This window comes from Acanthochromis polyacanthus, chromosome 16, assembly GCF_021347895.1.
Source record: "Acanthochromis polyacanthus isolate Apoly-LR-REF ecotype Palm Island chromosome 16, KAUST_Apoly_ChrSc, whole genome shotgun sequence".
NCBI classification, from domain to species: domain Eukaryota; kingdom Metazoa; phylum Chordata; class Actinopteri; family Pomacentridae; genus Acanthochromis; species Acanthochromis polyacanthus.
Genome location: NC_067128.1, coordinates 9679365 through 9699197, shown reverse-complemented (window position 1 = coordinate 9699197; position 19833 = coordinate 9679365). Strand labels below are relative to the sequence as shown.

The following is a 19833-nucleotide window of genomic DNA, read 5'->3' as shown; positions in this document are numbered from 1 at the left end:
ACATTTGGGGTTTAAGACAATGCAGGAATACAGATGACTTGAAAAACTCTACTTGAAAAGAATTATTAATTTTAGGAGGATTTGGGGTTATTTTGCAGTTTGCAATTGCATCAAGAATGAAAACTAATTTTTAAAAAGCACTTTAGAACATTTCCCATAAATGCCCTAAAGGCCTCTAAAAGAGTTGTTTTTCTGCTGCATTCCTGTATATACACTAACATGTTTGTGCTGAATCACTGTCGAACCAAATGAAGCACATTTGAATTAGAAGTGAAAACCGCACGGCTGCAGGATTTCACTTTTTATTCCAGTGAACTTTACGCACACGCTTGTGCATGCGTAAACTTGCTAATTACGCACAGAGGGTTTCCCCGCAACTGGTGCGCGCTCAGCTTTCAGTGTTTTTTTTTTTTTTTTTGTACAGACAGCGAACCGAGAAGCGCGCACGCACACGGAGTGAGAGAGAGAGAGAGAGAGAGAGAGAGAGAGAGAGAGAGAGAGAGAGAGAGAGAGAGAGAGAGAGAGAGAGAGAGAGAGAGAGAGAGTTGGTCTCGTCGCTTCCGCCTTCAGACTCTCAGACAAACATCGCTTCACTACGAGCTCCAGCAGCACATGACAGCAAAACCTCCGCTAAAAAACGACCATTATCCATCCGGAGCGCAGAGCAACGGAGCATTTCTGAGCCTTGAAACGCTTCGGAGTCTCTCCTGAAAACACTCAGACACCCGTGGAACAGAAACACTCTGAAATCCTTTTTTTTTTCCCCTGAAGGAGGATTTTTGGTGAAAAAAAAAGTGAAGAAAGAGAAACCGGCGAGCACGTCGAGCGAGTTTTTTGGAAGCAGCTCAGAGCGCACAGCAGCAGCAGCAACAGCAGGACGAGGAGAAGTTTAGTTGAGTGGCGCACAGAGGAACCTCATCCTCGGCTTCTTTCTGCCTGGATCTGCCTCTCAGATCACTGAGGAGCGTCCCGGGAGGCTTGGAGAGTCCGGAGCGGGCTGAGGTAGGAGATCACCGGCCTGCTGTCAGCCAGGACCCCCTGAACACTTTCAAACTCTTTATTAATGCAGTGAAGGAGAGTTTGCACACTCATGGGCCTGGACATCCTCTTAGTGAGAGGGAAATCAAGCCATTTAAAGAGTTTGTATGTAGATTCATCCATACTTTAAATTAATTTAGTCTTTTTTGAGAGTCTTTTTCTGAATTTAGGTTGCATTTTCTGCATTTTAATGCATGTAAATGCAGAATTAAATCCACTCATCAAAGCTGAATCAGTCCTAAATATCTTATTTAACCCTGTGGTTTAAGCTGTATGCAACAGAATGTAAATATGGTGCAGAGCTGGGCACATTACAACTCTTTATTATGCTTTATTACAGCAAATAAAGAGCCCAGAAATGCTGCAATTTCCAAATAAATTCATCCTTACAGTGTTGGTTTTCGACTTTGTATATTTGAGGTTGCAGTATCTGAAGGCATCCAAATCCAGAACTGAATCCTAAAAATCCTTATTTTTAATGGATTTTGTGAATAAGCTGCCATGTATTGATAAAGACACCATATAAAGCTGTTTGTCTGCATTACGGCTGGAGTCGGACATCAACCTAAGGCATCTAAATGCAGAATTAAATCCATTTATTAAAGCTGAATCATTTCCAAATGCCTTATTCAACCGTTTTGTACTAGCTGTATAGAACAAAACATAAATATTTTGCAAAACTGAGCACATTACAGCTCTTTGTTAGGGTTTAATGCAGTATGTTAGAGAATTATCAGTCTACAAATATGATTGTTTGAGGAGTTTCCCAATAAATACATCCTTTTGTTGCAATTTTTTTTACCATTACATAGCTAAAGATTGGAGTTAGCCAACATTTACAATACTGCTCTTTTAATTTTCTAATCAGTTAATCCTTCATTTAAATGATTTTAGTAAATTTCAAGCTGCCAAGCACCTTATAAAGCAGTTTTCTTCAGCATTGCATAGCTAAAATTGAAATCGGCAGCACCTTAAGGCATCTGAATCCAGAATTAAATCTACTTATCAAAGCTGAATTGATTCCAAACACCTAATTTAGCATTTTGATTCAAGTTTCAGCAGCTGTTTGTAACAAAATGTAAATATGATGCAAAACTGCGCACATTATACTTATTTTTTACCCTCTTTCCAGTGAACGGATGGGATTCTAGGCCTAAAAATATTGCTATTTGTGGAGTTTCCAAATAAATTCCTTCTTGTATTGCTTTTTTTTGGCGTTATAGCTAGAGGTTGGCCTTGGCAGCGTTTTATGTCGTCTGAATCCAATGATTTTGTGAAATTGAAGCTGCCATGTAGTGATGGAGACCACCATATACTGTTATTTTGCACTATTACAGAGATATGGTTGAAATTGGAAGCATTTTAGGGTATCTAAATGCAGAATTGAATCTAATCAAAGCTGAATTATTCTCCAGTGCCTTATCTAATCTTTTTAATTCAGCTTTAACAGCTCTTTGTAGTGAAAGGTAAATACAGTGCAGAACTGAGTGCATTATAGTCATTTATTGTGCTTAATGCAGTACATGGAGATTATTATTCATCTAGAACTATTGCTATTTGAGCTTTAAAATAAACGTGTCCGTATTTTTGCGGCCGAGCGACCCTGTATTGCTGTGTTTGTTCGACGCTGCATAGCTACAGTTTGGCATTATTAGGAGAACTACTGCTACTGTTTGGAGAGTTTCCAAATAAATTCATCTATATGTTGCAATTTTTCAGCGTTACATAGCTATGGTTGGAGTTCAGCAGCACTTTAATGGAAGTGAATCCACGTATCAACGCTGAATCATTCCCAAATGTCTTCTCTATCCTTTTTGTTTCAGCTTCCAGTAGCTGTATGTAACAAATGATGAATATGCTGCAGAGCTGAAACTCAAATATTGACATTCAGATGACTAAAGCTTAAGTTTTTCTAGATTTTGTGCAAATTTGGTTTGAGGTTCATGCAAATTTGCTTCAAATAAATGTTAGAATTGTGGCCCTGATCTGCTGCAGCATGAACACAGCTGCTTAAATACAGATTTACTAATGATATTGTATCCTAATACATCAGTGTTTGGTGATTAAAAGAGACTAAATCCAAAACTGAACTGACTACAGGAACCTAATACTTGCACTATAGTCAATACTTGCAATATTTATTTTATATTTTTATTATTGACTCATTTTCCAGTTATTTCTTGAGTATTGTTTTAGTCTGAAAATGGTTTAAAATGCACAAACCACATTAAATGTCAATTTATTTTGTCCAAAAAGCCCCAAATCTAGCTGCAAATAATGATTATTTCCACCGTCAACGAATGTGCTGATTATTTTCTGGATTATTTGATTACTTGTTTGGTCTATAAAATGTCAGAAAAAAAGGGAAAAATGTTGATTAGTGTTTCCTCAAATGTCTCGTTCTGACCACAACAATCCAAATATATTCAGTTTGCCGTCACTGTGGAGGAAAAAGTAGTAAATATTCACACTAAAGGTGCTGGAAAAAGAGAATTTAAACAAATTTTCTTTCGAAAAAATCTCTTATCAAAATAGTTGACTAATTGATTAATCATCACAACTCTGAGTCCAAAAACCCAAAAATATTACGTTGAGGAAAGTAAAACAGCAAATTCTCATACCAGAAACTCTGAAATTGTCAAGTATTTACCTCAAATTTGACTTTATCACCATTTAAAGAAATTCATCAGCTGGTTGTTGCAGCTCTGTTTATTTATTTATTTGACTTATTTGGGAACCACTGAGCTTAAAATGCGCCATTGAGCTTTCATTATTTCATAATATAGGTGACGCTAAAATCTTCTGTTGTGCTTTTAAAAAAAATTGCAATATTCAGATGTTTATTGACATTTATGTAATCTCTAGCTGCGTTTCCATTACCCTTAGATATGCGCAAAATGTAAATAGCGCAATTAAAAACTGGTAATGGAAACACCTGAATTTCGAAAAAGGACTAAAATATCGCTAAAAAGTTTTTACGCTCTCATGAGGTGGTTTTTCAGATGTTTCGATATTGAAAAATATCGCAAAAAGCACAATGGAAAAGCTTTCTCCGCAATTATACGTCACCGGACGTGACGTACTTGGTCACATGACCAGTTCTCTCAGAATAAACATGACGCGGTACGTGTGGACAGAAGAGGAGACCGAGACTTCTTTTGCCATTATTCTTGAGAAAAACATCACTACCATACTAGACAGCAAACAGCAGAGGAATGCAGGGTTTTATAAGGAGATAGAAGCGGAAATGAGGGAGAAAGGGTTCGACCATCTTCCTGCAGGGAAATCTCGCAGGATGATATTTTACGAGAGTTATGATGCTTCTGCCCAGAACAACCTTCAGTGGAAACACGTTCAAAGCGCAAATATACTTTGTCGAAATTTTAGAAATATCCCTTTTATTTTGCGAAAAACTGTAATGGAAACCCAGCTTCTGATGACAAACTGCTGATGGTAGAGTTTTAAAATCATGCAGAAATGTCAGTTTTTGCTTAATCTTGACAAGAAATCCCATATAAATCCACTATTATCATAACTAATTGGTGCGTTTCCATGTGTAGCTTCAGTCACAGTGATATGTTTGAGCAGAAACACTGCGGTAAAATCTCCAACAAGCAGAAGAGTCATCGTGAACAACTTGTAAACTCCTTGGTCAGCTCTCACGTTGTTGTGTTTTCAGTTTGTTGCCCACTTGTGTAGGCAGCCGGACAGTTTGTTTCAGTCCTACTCACTAAAACACAAACACTCTGAAGGAGCTGCTACTAGAAACTCGACTGTGTTTGCTGAAATCTGCAGGGATGCACCACGTCGGATTTCTGCAGATTTTTTCCAACCTCTTTTGGTTAATCGCTGATTTATGCAAATTTTTTTTTTCACCTAATTGCAGACAACCTCATTTCTCTCCTACAGTAGAATGATTAATTATTAATACGCCTACTTTTATCGCGATGGCACACTGGTGGCTGCATGATATTGGGAGAAAAAAGTAACGATATTTCATTTTTTAGAGGAAATTAATGATTTTAGAAAGCTTGGGGTGGTTTTGTAAAGAAGAGAACCCACATGGGAAATAAGAGATTCCTAAAAAATTGTTGAGAAAGGCAGTTTGGAAGCTTTCTTGTGTGGTGTAATGCTGGTAAAATAGTTATTTGAATAGCATTGAGAGCTTTGTGCTGCTGATTTAAATGCTCAAACAAATTAGTTGTGTTGCTTCATGTCGCTGAAACAAATACAAGATGCTTCACACAAACAACCTGTTTTTGGTCACTGGCAATGGAATCACAGGAGTGCCATAATAAAAGATAAATATCTTTTAAAAAAAGAAATAAATATGTAAATATATAGAGGAAAACATAAAAAATATGAATTAATGAAAGAAATATGGACTGAGCTGTCAATTAAATGGCATTGGACAGGGCTTTCTGTCCAGGGTGAGTAGCCAATAACCGAAAAAAAAAACCGTATAAAAACAAGGGAAAAGAGAAAAGCAAAGACAAAATTTACCTTTGTATTTCCATATTTGTTACTTTATTTTTTTATTTTTTATTTATTCCTCTTTATATTCACACATTTATTTCATTATTTTTTAAACAGATTTTAAAAATATATTCTTTTATTTTTTTCTCTTTATATTTACACATTTATTTACTTGTTTTTTTTTACAGATTTATTTTTAAATTTATTCTTTTATTTATTTCTCTTTGTATTTATTTCTAATCTTGCATTTATTTCTAATTTTTTAACAAAATTATTTGTTTTCATGTTTTCCTCTTTATATTCACACATTTATTTCCTTATTTTTTAACATAGCAATCTTTTATTTTGGCACTCCTGCGATTCTGTAACTGTCATCTTTTCTGTAGCTGAAATATTTTTAGAAAATGTTTGTTTTGTTTCTTCTTGCAAGCAATTCTCCCTCTCATTTGCTGTGTGCATGTGGATAATGCAACTCAAATAAAGGTAAAAAGAAACTCTAGGAACCTTAAAATCGGAGTAAATCGTGTACTATCAGACAGGTTTCTCTTGTAGGTTTGTTACCGAAAGTGACTTTTCTTTTTATAATAAGCAGCAAAGAAGTTGCAGCATTACATGTTTGAATTAATTTCCCTTAATTCACATTCACTTCCTGCAGTGTTGATGCTTAAACAAAATATCATGCAGCTTTAATGGAGACAAAAGATGAAAAGATTTTTAAAAACTCACATTCACTGGATTAAAAAAAAAACGACTTCAGCTTACATATAAAACCTTCTATATTTATTTTTATGAAACATTTTCAGACTAAAGTGGGTTGTTTTTGTCTAATTATTTAGTCTCATGCTGATATTTAATTTTAAGGCCTTTATTGGCTCATACAGATGATGTCTGTCCAGTGTCTCGTCTTAAAAGTTTACATATTTTCACCGTTTACAGATACGATCAAGGTGATTTCATGCTTGACTGACCTGTTAAATGTCTGCTGTATTAGTGGCTTCTTAAATATGGTTGGAATGTTAACATTTGCTCGGGGAGAATCAGGGGTTTTCCTTCTCAGCGACTGAGTACAGTAATAAACCTGATTAGTCCATGAGCAGGAAAGGCAATGACTGTTTGTAAATTCATTCCACAAAAATGTCTGCATTTTCCTGTTAATCTTGACCGGTTGCTAAACAAAACGTCTGTTATTATGGAATCACAGGAGTGCCATAATACAAGATAAATCTGTTAAAAAAATAAGGAAATAAATATGTGAAATATATAGAGGAACATAAAATAAAAAAATCTGTTAAAGAAATAAATGTGTAAGTATAAAGAGGAATAAATAGAAAAATAAAAAAAAATTTTGTAAAACATCTGGAAATATAAAGGTAAATTTTCTCTTTGCTTTTCCTTTGTTTTTTTTCCGTTTTTTGTTTTTTTCAGTTATTGGCTACTCACCCTGGACAGAAAGCCCCTCCCACAACATTTGATTGACATCTTAGTCCATCAAGTAAAAGCACTGACAAAAGGGAAAAAGCAATAAAAAATAGAAAAACAAAAGGAAAAAGCAAAGGGAAAATTTACCTTTATATTTCCATATTTTTAATTAATTAATATTTTTTTATTTTTTCATCTATGTATTTACACATTTAAATCCTTTTTTTTACAAGATTTATTTTTTATTGATTCTTTTTTATATTTACACATATATTTCCGTTTTTTAATACAAGATTTATCTTTTATTATGTCACTCCTGTGATTCCATATGTTATGCTTTAGTGAATCACACACCAATTAATAAACAGGTGAACTGCTTCTTGTATTTTATTTTTTTAAGCATTTTGGTCATCCTAAGGATTTTTTTCTTTCTTTCGTTTATTCAAAGTGGAATAAACATGTACAACAGTTTCCAAGTGCCCAGAGGTGTTACCAGTACTTCAGAAATATTAACTCTACCTGCTACAGATATTGAACTACTGACATTTTCTGTTTGTTTTCACACTTTTCTCTCTATGCTTTGTGCAGTTCACCTAAACAGGCCATGATTTTTTATCATGTGACTGTTGGTCACAGCGAAGTCACTGATGAGTTCCTGGTTTTGATGAGAATCAGAAAATTTTTAATTTTTTTTTACAGAATGTGATTACAGCCTATGGTTTATTTTTGGCTTATTTTTAAATGCAATATGTAAGTGAAATCTGATGATTTTATGTTTAATGGAACAGAGCAGATGAGTAGTTCAAAGACTGTTGGTTTGTGCTGTGATTTTGTTTGTTTTTGTGGTGATTTTGCATCTTTTTGCTATGATGTGGATGTTTTTGTAGTGACTTTGGGTCATTTTGTTGTGATTTTTGTGTCATTTTGTGGTGATTTTTTGTCATAATTTTGCAATTTTGCTGTGATTTGGGGTCTTTTTGTCATGATTTGCATCTTTTTGTAGTAATTTTGCATCTTTTGTTGTGAATTTGGACCATTTTGTTGTGATTTTGGATCTTTCTGTGGGGATTTAGCATTGGTCCAGCACTCGTAAGTCTTATTAGCCTAAATGACTTCTAAATCTTCTAAGTCCAGCCCACGAAATGCAACGTTCAAGTCGTTGGAATGCCTTTCGGTTTTGTTGTACATTTTCTTCCAAAGATACATGCATGTATTTATGCATATACCACCTATTTTTTAGGCTGCTGTAGTGCAATAGATTCTCTCTATTAGAGGGTTTTGAGAACTATCTGCTTTTCATTACTTTTCCCCTTATATTTCAGCAAAATCTGATGAACCCTGTGGAGAAACTGGACCTGTTTCAAAGCACAGAATTGAGAATGTCTTTTAGCAGAAGCAGGGGAAACTCTGCAGCTCACCATGCGAAGGCTGAATGTGAAAATGTTTTGTGGTGTGCGGTGCTGCTTCATTAGCTGCTCTGCTCCATTCCACAGACAGTAAACCCACTAACTTCTGCATGAAAGACTCAGAATAGACAAAGGAACCAAAATAGCCTGTATACACCTCTGATTCCTCCTCGCTCTCTGTTGCTCTCTTTCCATTATTCCCTGCTTTCCTCTCAGACTTCCCTCGTCTTCTGCAGAGCATTGTGCCGTTTAAACTTCATGCATGTCGGTGGGAAACAAGCAGCGGCAGTTCAGAATGAAAACAAGTTAAAAAAACTGCTCTCTAACTGCGTCACTCCCCAATAAGGAAATCCCGTGTTTACGCTACGGTTCACGACCCGATGTCTCACTTGTTTTTAATCGGAACACAAACTGAAGCAGCTTCAGGCAGCTCAGCACATGACAGCAAGACGGGGAGCTTCAGAGAGCTCCAGAACTGGACGGAGAAAGACCTGAGAAACGCCTGATTTGAAAACAACAGAGGCTACAGTGTAGTTTTGTTACCAGTCCTGTCACAAGAAAGTGTGAATAATAATCTACTGCGTGTTTCTGCCATATGATCAGCTGAAATGAGCTCTAAAGGAACATTCAAATCTCGTATTTGCAGCACACTAAATCATTCAAACCTGGTTATTTTTTTACTGGCATGATAAAAACAAACTGGAAGCAGATCGGCTGCACACATTCATGTGACTTCTGAAGCTAGATATGTATCTAAAATGACATTTATTTGTGGTGCGTTTGCATGCTTTTCTGTCAATTTCACATCTTTTTATTGTGATCTTGCATGTTTTTGTCGTGGTCTCGCTTTATTTTGTGGTGATTTGCGATTTTTGTGGAGATTTTGCATCTTTTTGTGGACTTTTTACGTCTTTTTGTGGCAGTTTTATATCTTGTCTTATGATTTTGCTTGTTTTACTGGTGATTTTTACATCTCTATGTGGTGATCTTGCATCTTCTTTCACTGTTGATTTTGTGTCTTTTTGTTGTGGTGTTGCATCTTTTTGTGGCAGTTTTTATAGTGACTTTGCATCTCTTAGTGGTGATTTTGATGCTTTATGTGGTGATGTTGCATTTTTGGGGTGATTGTCCTTCTTGTGGTGAGTTAATGTTTTTCGTGATGATTTACGATATTTCTGTGGTGATTTTTAATGCAACATGCGGTGATTTTGCATATTTTTGTTGTGATTCTATATCTTTTATGATGATTTTGCATCATTGTGGGGGAATCTTATGTATTATGTGGTGATTTTGCATTTCTTCTTGTGATTTTATGTCTTTTCTAGTGGTTTTACATTTTTGTAGGGGAATTTTATGTCCTATGTGCTAATTTTGCATCTTTTTATTCAGATTTTATGTCTTTTGTGCCAATTTTGAACCTCCTTGTGGTGATTTCATACTATTTTTTGTGATGATTTTGCATTTTTGTATGGTGATATTATGTCCTACATGTTGATTTTGCATCTTTTTTTGTGATTTTATGTCTTTTGTGCCAATTTTTAACCTTTCTGTGGTTATTTCACATCTTTTTGTGGTGATTTTGCAACTTTTTTTGGAAGTTTTACGTCTTCTTGTGGCGATTTCGTATCTTTCTGTGGTGATTTTGTATGTTTTTGTAGTGATTTTGCATCTTTATGTGGTGCTCTTGCATCTTCTTTCACTGGTGTTTTTGTGTCTTTTTGTTGTAGTGTTGCATCTTTCTATGGCGATTTGACATTTTATTTTACATTTTTTATAGGGATTTTGGATCTTTTGCGGTGATCTTGATACTTTATGTGGTGATATTGCATTTTGGCGGTGATTGCCCGTCTTCTTGTCGTGGTTTTGCGTCTTTTTATGGTGATTTTACGTCATTGTGGGGGGATTTTATGTCCTATATGCTGATTTTGCAACTTTTTACTGTGATTTTTTGTCTCTTGTGCCGATTTTGAACCTTTTTGTGGTGATTTCACATCTTTATGTGGTGATTTTATGTCCTTTGTGGTGATTTTTGCATCTTTTTGAAGCAGACATGGATCGTTTTGTGGTGATTTCACATCTTTATGTGGTGATTTTATGTCCTTTGTGGTGATTTTTGCATCTTTTTGAAGCAGACATGGATCGTTTTGTGGTGATTTCACATCTTTTAGTGATTTGTCGTGGCCTTAAAAGTTTGAGTTAAAATCTGCCATATATCACCTGAGATGCTTTGGTTTGGCAGCTCTTGAGCTCTCATGACTGACCTGTCAGAACCACATTTGCTGATATTTGTTCGTTGGGCTGCAACCTCAACACATTTCCTAGTATATGCACTTAATTACACTTTCAGATATTTCACAATTTAATGTATTTTTACTCATCAAAGCAAAGTTTGAAGGTGGATGGAAGGACACGATGCGACTTCTTTAGAATTTTGCTAATAGAAGCCTTGATGTAAAAGAAAAAATGCTCAGTGTTTACCTTCATTCCTCATCAGTTCCTTTTCAGATGAGATTTAAATCATTATACAAAAAAATGCCTGCAGTCATAAATCAGACTGTAAACTCCACAGTCAGTCTGTTGTCTGCATTAAATACCAGAAAGCATCTCACTGACTGATATTTTGCTTTCTGAGTTGGAACTCAACCGTCTGCTGCCCATTCAGACTCCATCCATCAGCTGGTGCTGCACACTGAGGCTGATTTGCATGCAGGACGCGATACCACAAGCTATTATACAAAGTCTGAACCAAAGTTTGTGCGACTCGATTGTAAATGGAGCCAGAGTGTGTCCATGGAATTCAATCTGGAGCTCTCAGCTGACTTGGTTTTGGCTTTTGGACAGAATATTAGCAAATTAGGCTGGTTTATTTTGGGTGAAATGATCCTAAAACAACAGCAGCTTCTTATTTTCTTCCATTTATTGCATATTAAAATAAAGAATGTTCCAATCACCAAATTCTTAACGAAATCTGACCAAAAATAGTGGATAGATTTTCCATTTTTAATCATTTTAAGGCAGTTCCACAATCACATTTGAACCTTTTCTCCCTCTTTTTCTTCTATTCTTGGGCTTTTTTCTCTTTCTTTTAACCTCTCTGTGTTTAATTCTTTATCTTTCCTGCTTTACTCAGCCTTTCTTACTCTCCCTCCCTCCATCTTTCTGCCCTTTTCCATGCGTCTCCCTCATTTTTCTCCCCGAAAGAATGTTACCTTGACCTTTTTTTCATTATTTTTAGACTCTGAAGCAAATCTCAAACAAACAGAGCTGCAGGATCAAGCTGAGTTTGAACTTCAATGCTCCTTTTGCTGCAAGAACTTTTGCTCACCTGTATGAAAAATAAAAAGCCAAATGATCACTGCTGGATGTATGATAAAGCAGCAGTTTGATTCACATGAGAGTTGTCCAAAATCTGCTTTTATGGGGCAGAAAAGCCGGATTGTTGTTTTTCCTTTCATCTCTCTGTCGGCTATTTTTCTGTCTGATCTTTTTGCTTCACTTTGTTCCCGTTAGGAACAATGGCATCTTTATTTTTGGGTTAACAACAGCACTGCATGACTAAAATCTTCTTTGTCTAATGAGAGATTGCTTTTATTATCTAATTTATTTATTTTTACCTTGATTTTTATTATGCAGTAAAATAAACTGGTCCGGCATGATTATTATTATAGTTTTGGTCACATGAATCTTGGTTGCAGCTGAGTCACTAACACATTTTTAATTTAAGCTGCTGAATTTTTAGTTTTTTACAGAGTATGGTTTGTGCACAGAGTTTATTTTTGGCCATTTGTTAAAGTGTGACCATGATTTTGATGAAAAATCATGATTTTAGTGTTACATTTGGTTAAGGTGATGAGTTCAAGGACCCTTGGAAGGTTGAAAATCCTCTGTTTTTGCAGTTTCTGGTTCAGAAAAACAGTGCAGTTGTAGTGATTTTTGTAAAGATAGCAAGGCGTCAATAATTTCACGTTTTTCAGAGGCAGTAAAGTGAGCTCTTCTAGCCTCTTTATTATTTCTTTATTACTTCTTGTCGCAGCCGAATCACTGCTGGCTTTTAAGCTGAGCTGAAGACCACAGATTTTTTTATTTTTTGCACAACGTAGTTAATTAACTGTTTATTTTTGACATTTTTAAAAAGAAACAAAAGAAAATTATATGATTAGCGCACAGAGTTTATCATATTTTGATGAAATATGATTTTAAGGTGAAATTTGGTTAAGATGATGAGTTCAATGACCCTCAGAAAGTTGAAAATCTTCTGTTTTTGCACTTTCTGGCTCTGAATAAAGAGTGCAATTGTCCAAAGATAAAATGTCTTTAACATCTTCGAGGGATTAGATGCAGTAAAATGAACTCTCGTGGTGTGTTTTCTTTCTTTTCTCAGAGTCTGGATGCAGATGAAACCCTGAACCTCCCTGCAGCTCCAGGGGACTTTCTCCGATGTGTCCCCAGCGCTCAGAGCCCCTGGCCCGGCCGCGGGGATGGCAGCCTCGGCCCTGAACCTCAACGGCCTCGGAGTCATGAACAGGTCGGTGTGGTTTTTAGAGCTTTTTCCTGGAAGGTTTCTTGCGGAAGAAATATGTTGTTACTGAGAAGCTGCTCGACCTGTATGGCCGCTTGACTGTTTATTTCTCACGTATTTATAGAAGCAGGAGTACACGAGATCTAATCTTTGAGAGATTCTGATGAGTTTCTTGTAATCAGATTACTTTTAGCTCATTTTGCAGTCCAAGTTTTGTGATTTTTCTTGTAGGCTGCTAGTTCTAAAGTGTATTTAGAATGATAAATTCATAAGTTTGACTCTTTTTATTAGGAAAAAAGCCTAATTTTTCCGATCGCAGCTTCTTAAATGTGAATATTTTCTGTTTCTTTCCTTGATGGCAGGATTTTTGGGACACTGCTTGACATATTACAACATTTTCTGACATTTTATAGAACGAACAACTCACTGACTGATTGAGAAAATAATGTACGGTTTAATTAAAAGTGAAAATAATTGTTAGTTGCAGCTGTGTGCTTCCAACAGTGGTCTTTTTTCTTCAGCGCTCTTTTCATTGTCAAAATATGATTTATGAGCTCATATAACTTTCGACTCTCGTGTGAAAAACAGAATTAAATTAATACACTTTCCATCATATTTTGAGCTGTCATCTGATGATGGAATTTTGTGTCTTTCTTTACATAAATAAAGTAATTTCCACCGTAAGTAAATGCAGAAAATGAGCAAATTGATTGAAAATGTTCACCAGAATACAAGAAATGCAGTATTCAGATGAAACCTATATCCATGCAAAAACCTAATACAATACTACCTTACTGTTACACTATTAGGACATAATTCCTTACATAAAATCAGTCAAATCTGAAGAAATTTCCCACCGACCTCCTCAGAATCAGCTGATTCTTTATCTACATAATGTTCGTCTATTTAATGAAGCCATTTATTGACTGAACTTTACCATCATTTCTGAGCCTCCTACCTCATCAGTACAGCAGATAGACATGTGACATTTCAAGACATTTTCAACACATTTGAGTTCTGCTAAAAACTGCAAGCGGATCGGTTTTACATTCATCCAGGTGTCAGTCTAAACAAATATGTTTCCTTCTGTATACTAAAGTAACTGCAGATCAAGAATCAGCTGGAGATACTGACGGGTTTGCCACGAATCCAACTGCAGCACGTTGACTTTATTTCCTCTCATCCAGCAGCAGTAACCAGATTCACACCCAGCCAGGCTCATCCAGCGCCGCCTCTCGGACCAGAACCAGCCCGGTGGCCCGACCCGTGCTGCCGGTCCCAGATCGAAGCACCTATTGCCAGTTACTGGGTGGAGGCCTCTACAGCCCCACCAGCCCCAAGGTAGCCCACATCCGGCCCGCTGTCCTCTTGTTTCCTCAAAGTTCATCATCCAGTAACAATAGAACGACGCACACAGGAGAGGTGTTTCTGTGTCGATGACGTTCCACAGTTGTGACTGGTTCCCTATTTTTACTGTCATTTTCCATTTTGTCTCAGCTTAACCCTCTGAACTCCAAGCAGCAGTTCCTGGATTTTTTTTTTTTTTTTTTTGCAGAATTTTTGCCATGTGACTGCTGGACACAGCTGAGCCACTAAGAGCTTTAAAGCTGTGCTGAGGAACACAGGATTTTTTTGTTTCTTACAGAGTGTAATTAGTGCACAAGGTTTTCTTTTGGTAAAATTTTAAGTGAGACATGCAGGATGAAATGATTTTGAAGAAATATTGCGATTTTAAGCTTAGAATTGGTTGACATGATTAGTTCAAGGACCCTCAGGAAATTCAAAATTTTAATATTTTTCATGTTTGTAGAATTTCTGGCTCTGAAAAATGTTGCAGTTGTGGTTATTTTGTGACGCTGGTTGCAGCTTAGTCACTTTTGACTTCACTGTTGCACCGTGGGCTGCAGATTTTACCTTTTGTTTGTTCGTTTTACAGAATCGAATTCATGCACATGGTTTATTTTTTGTATTTTTTTTAAATGAAACAAAGTTGATTTTAATGAAATATCTTGATTTTAAGGTTAAATTTGATCAAGGTGGTTAGTTCAAGGACCGTCAGAAAGTTTAAAATCTTCAGTTTTTGCAGTTTCTGGTTCAGAAAAATAATGTACTTGTGGTGATTTTTGTAAAAATAACAAGGCTTTAGGAATTTCAAGTTTTCCAGATGCAGTAAAATGAGCTCTTCCAGCCTGTTTATTACTATATTTTTTGTCACAGGACTACTTGTCGCAGCTGAAACACTGTTGGCTTTATTTTTTGCAGAATGCAGTTAATAGAAACAGTTGATTTTGACTTTTTTTTTTTTTTTAATTATGCATGCAGAACAAAGTGATTGTGTTGAAATATTGCAAATTTTGGCTTAGAATTTAACATGATGATGAGTTCAAGGACATAAAGGATGAAAACTGGTTTAATTGTGGTGTTTCTATGAAGACATCTTGGCCTTAAAATTTGCTGCTGGTTTTTGGAGTTCTGAAGGTTAAAAAAATAGAACAGAACATAGAATGGGATAGAAATATTTATTGATCGCCAACTAAGAGGAAATTATGTTACAAGCAGAAAAGTAAAGTGACTCCCTCTACAAATACAATTAAACATAAACAAATAGAAATATCTGGTAAATAAGGTAAAAAAATTACACTAAAAAAACACGAACATACTATAATAAAAATCTACATTTAATAGAAAGAAGCAGCTTTCTTTTCTTGTGTTTGTAGTTTTTATTGCAGAATACATGAATTTCATCGTCTCTCTGCTTGTATGTTTCTGTAAATTGATGTAAATAGCTCATTTGTGGTGTAATTCTTGCTGTCTTCTTCAGACTAGTCCTCGCTCTCTGGGTCAAACCTTCGTCTTCCCGTCTCCGCCGCTGCTCTCTCCCGGACCTCGAGCTCGATCTCCGTCACCTCGAAGCCCGGAGCTGCTGGGGGTCAATGTGGGCCAGCGGGTCCGACGCCTGAGCGGGGAGGAGGGAGGCGACGGGAGGCAGGAGAGGGGAGGAGAGCCGGGGGGAGGCGAGAGGCGAGAGGAGAGGAGGCGTCAGGCTCAGCAGCTGCAGATCAACAGGGAGCTGCAGAACGTCGAGGTGATTTCACGTCTCTCCAGGAACCAGTCTGCAGCTGAACTCCAGTTTACTTCTGCTGTAGTTCTGTTAGAGGTGTGAAAGCAGAGCAGAGCCGCAGCAGAAAACTGATAAACCACATGTAGCTCAATCTGATGTGTTTCTGTGATGAGAAAAATTCAGATTTTTCCTTCTAAAAGGAATATTCTCAGGTTCACACGTTCAAAAATTGGCATTTTATGCATGAAGTCTAATTCTAATCAGCCCAGTAATTTGTGCTGAAGTAAAGACTGTCTAACCTGAAACCAAGAGGATGCAGGACTTTGATTGTGCTTTTTATACTCTGAAAAAACATTTTTAAGGGCCTCATGTTACCTTTGTAAATATCCTACTACTGTAGTTCTAAATCTAATTTCATTAATTGCACATGTTGAATTACATTCAAGCTAAATAATGATTGTTTAAATTAAATCTGAAAATTGTCAAACATGAACTTATGAACTCACGAACTTAGCTCAACTGAAATTTAGTTTAAATTCAACTAATGTAGGAATTTGAGTTTAAATTACTCACAATATTGAGTTGATGCAACACAGCTCATCAAAATAATGTTTGTAACTTAAATTAGACGTTTAATCTTGCAGCTGTGTGTTTAAGAGTATCACAACTTGCTATTGTGTAGAGTAGTTTTACAGTGTTTATAGGTGAGCTGGTGTGCTGAGCTGCAGCGTGTGGAGAGAGCAGCAGTGATTTCAAAAACGTCTGTCATTCTAGATCTAAGTCATTTTGCACTGATTAGTTTTTAGAGATAGACAAACAAGCTAATTATACATGATTCAAGTTGCGTGTTGCATGACAAAGGAGGTTTTGACATTGAACCACAGTGGTTTTACAAGATGTCGAGAGATATGTCTGCAATTCTGGTCTTCACTAGTGCTGAAATTAGGTTTGAAATCAGGTAAAAAAAAAGCCAAGACCAGATCTCCAAACACTGGTCAGAACAGCCTAAAGTACGACAACACTGCAATTCATCAAGCTTTCAAGTCGAACACACTTTAATTTACCAGCTTTGTGTCGTGTGGAGCTGTTTGTTGGGCATTAATTAAGTCAAACACGCATCAAAAACAGCGCAGACTGTTTAGAATTTAAATATCACTGTGCAGTATCATGGCATTTCTCACATAGAAGAGCCGTTTATTGGTTTAGATTTGCTCTTTTCTTCTTTCTCTGTGTTCAGATGAAAGCCAGCGTACATTAGTACTCACTGTGAAACTGCTCACAGTCACACATTGGGTTTGCCAGCAGTCTGTTTAATGCCAGACAATTGAAAATGCTGGATTCTTTCACATGATGATGTTTTTTAACAGCTTTATCCTTCTCGGCTGAAACCAGAACACCTGTGAGATGCACCAAGGCCAACTTCTCTGCAGTCGCAGCATTAAAACCAGGCTTTAGCTGCTATTAAACCCTTTTTTTCTCTTGCAGGTGAGGGGGAAAGTGGGCATTTTCGAGGCTCACATCTCCGGGATTCGTGCCCAGGTGCTGAGCAGCGAGCAGCAGCGAAGCCCTCGGTCTCCCAGAAGAGGCCAAACCTCTTCCCCTCCCAGCCCAGGAAGCAGCGTTAGTGAATGCCCAATGACCCACCCAGCGGAGAATAAAGTTCCCAGTGTTGTTCAGAACGGCAGAGACAGGGAGGAGGAGGAAACAACGCGGGCTGCTAAAACAAATGCCGCTCAACATGAATGCAGCTCAGAAACCACGATGCAAAGGTCCTGCTCGGACGGACTGTTGGACAGCGCAGCAGATGGAGGTAAAAACGACGGAGAAGTGAAGCAGGAGGATGAAGGAGGACGAGACGAGATGCTGCTGCAGACGGAGGGAAGCCGGTCGGAGGTTCACCCAGAAACAGACGCTTCATCTGGGGTACAAACTAGCGAGACCTCCCCTCCTCTGGTGGACGTCTCCTCCAACCACACTCCCTCCTCTCCTCCCTCCATCCCTGCAGTCATAATAACCGACCACGGCTTGGAGAACCAGACCCAGCAGTCTGAGGGCCCCGGATCGGATCAAAGGCCCGGCGGCACCCCCAGCCCCAGCTCCAGCCCCGGTCCAAACTTCTCCAACCGCTCTCTGAGGAAGCTATCGTCCTCCTCAGCCTCTTCGGCCGGGTTCTCCTCGTCCTGGGAGGAGTCGGAGGAGGATATTTCCAGTGACACAGAAAAGGAGAGCAGCTTCTGAACCCGGCGGTGCTCAGTTCTCAACAGAAAGCAGTAAGTGGATCAAAAATTGTGTTTTTGTTTCTGTTTCTATCACATAGCGACTTTTCTGTGGCTGTAATTTTAAACGGAGGTGACATTTGGAGACTGACTTCATCAGGAAGTCACATGTTTAGCCAAAGAACCAGTCCACGATCAGTTCAGTAAATCCTTTGTAGCCACTTCACAGTTTTAAAACCAGTGTTTCCACCCTTCCAGGGTCTCACTGGTTTCACGTCATGTTACTATGTTGTTAAAATCAACTCTCATGGACTTGCTAAATGTTGCTAATGCATCAGAAGCTGGTTTTCTTAAAGTCACTAAACCCCGTGAACCTCAAAACCCACCAGCAGATTTGAAATACATATTGTCTGTTTAAATAGAATGTCAAAATAACATCATTTATCAAATCCAAAAGCTGTAAAAACAGAGATAATAGTCCAGTTTTGACATTTTCTAACCCTTTTTTTCACACACTCTTCTTTACTGAGCTGTTTGGCCAGGAAGCTTAACCAAATCTATGCTTATAATTGTTAGATTTAGTTGAAATCACTTAATCTGGTTTCGCTCCAGATTCTGTAAAACACAAAACATTCTTCACTCCTCAATGCAACCATGAAGCCATGAATTTTTTTCAGAAATGATTTGGAGATTTTTGAAACTTTAAAATACTTTTTGAACAAATTGTTTGATTTGTGGTAGAGCTGATAAAAATCTAAATCACTATCAATTTCTCAAAAATAAATCCTTGACTCTGATTTTCAACTTTCTGCCAGTCCTTCTTTGAGTCATGTCTAGTTAAATATATAGTTAAAAATAAAGCTAATCGAAGCTCATAATTACGATTTTTCATTAAAATCGCTTTTATTCTACATGTCTCATTTACAATGTTGCCAAAAATAAACAGTTTGTTCTGACTAGATTCTGTAAAAAACAAAAAATTCTGCTCTTCTCAACGCAAGAATAAAATCATGACTGATTCATCTGTGATAAACATTTGCGTGACAAAAATTCGGGGATTTTCTCAGCTGTAAGAAATATCAAAGAAATATTTTTTTTCCTTCTTTTTATTGTTTTCTGTCATTCTACCTGTGTCATACTGGCAGAAGACATTTCTGAGTTCTCTCTCCTTCCTCATGCTTGTTCTGTTTCCAAAAAGGTTCAGGACTTTAGATTACAGAGAAAAATGAGCCACAGTGAAGAAAAATGAGGCAGGAGCCAAAAAAAAAAAAAAAACACCCAAAAACTGCTATTAAGTTTAGAGGATTAATTCTAAAATGTGGGAATAAAAAAACATCAGATGATGAAGTTTAGCATCCAAATGAGCTTGAGATTGCCCATTTACAGCTAGATTCTATCAGTGCTGGATTTTTGGATAGAAAATTGATGATACTAATTTATATTCTTTAAATATATATATGAGTCATATGGATGATAGAGTCAACATTCAATAATTTTCCAGGGCTTTACTGCAATTAATTGATTCCAAAATGAAATTTCAGTTTGAAACCATCTAAAATGTAGCTCTTAAATAATGACTCTAATGCTGTATTTCAATTTTATTAATCATTGAGTTTGTTCTTGGTGCTCATTGATTGATATAAACTATGTGATCTGTGGTTCGACCGACGTAAGATCAGCCTCGTTATTTCTCACCTT

At 37.0% G+C, this 19833-nt stretch overlaps 1 protein-coding gene across 1 annotated transcript in view; it reads left to right on the top strand.

Annotated features, from left to right (window-relative positions):
- Positions 1-551: 551 nt before the first annotated feature.
- itpkb (inositol-trisphosphate 3-kinase B) overlaps positions 552-19833 on the top strand; it is a 51034-nt gene continuing 31752 nt past the window's right edge. Inside the window, 6 exon segments of the mRNA XM_022189140.2 lie at positions 552-1002; positions 12721-12864; positions 14049-14199; positions 15680-15943; positions 17405-18134; positions 18137-18189. Coding sequence (XP_022044832.2) covers positions 12818-12864; positions 14049-14199; positions 15680-15943; positions 17405-18134; positions 18137-18189 — 1245 coding nt within the window. The 5' untranslated portion in view covers positions 552-1002; positions 12721-12817.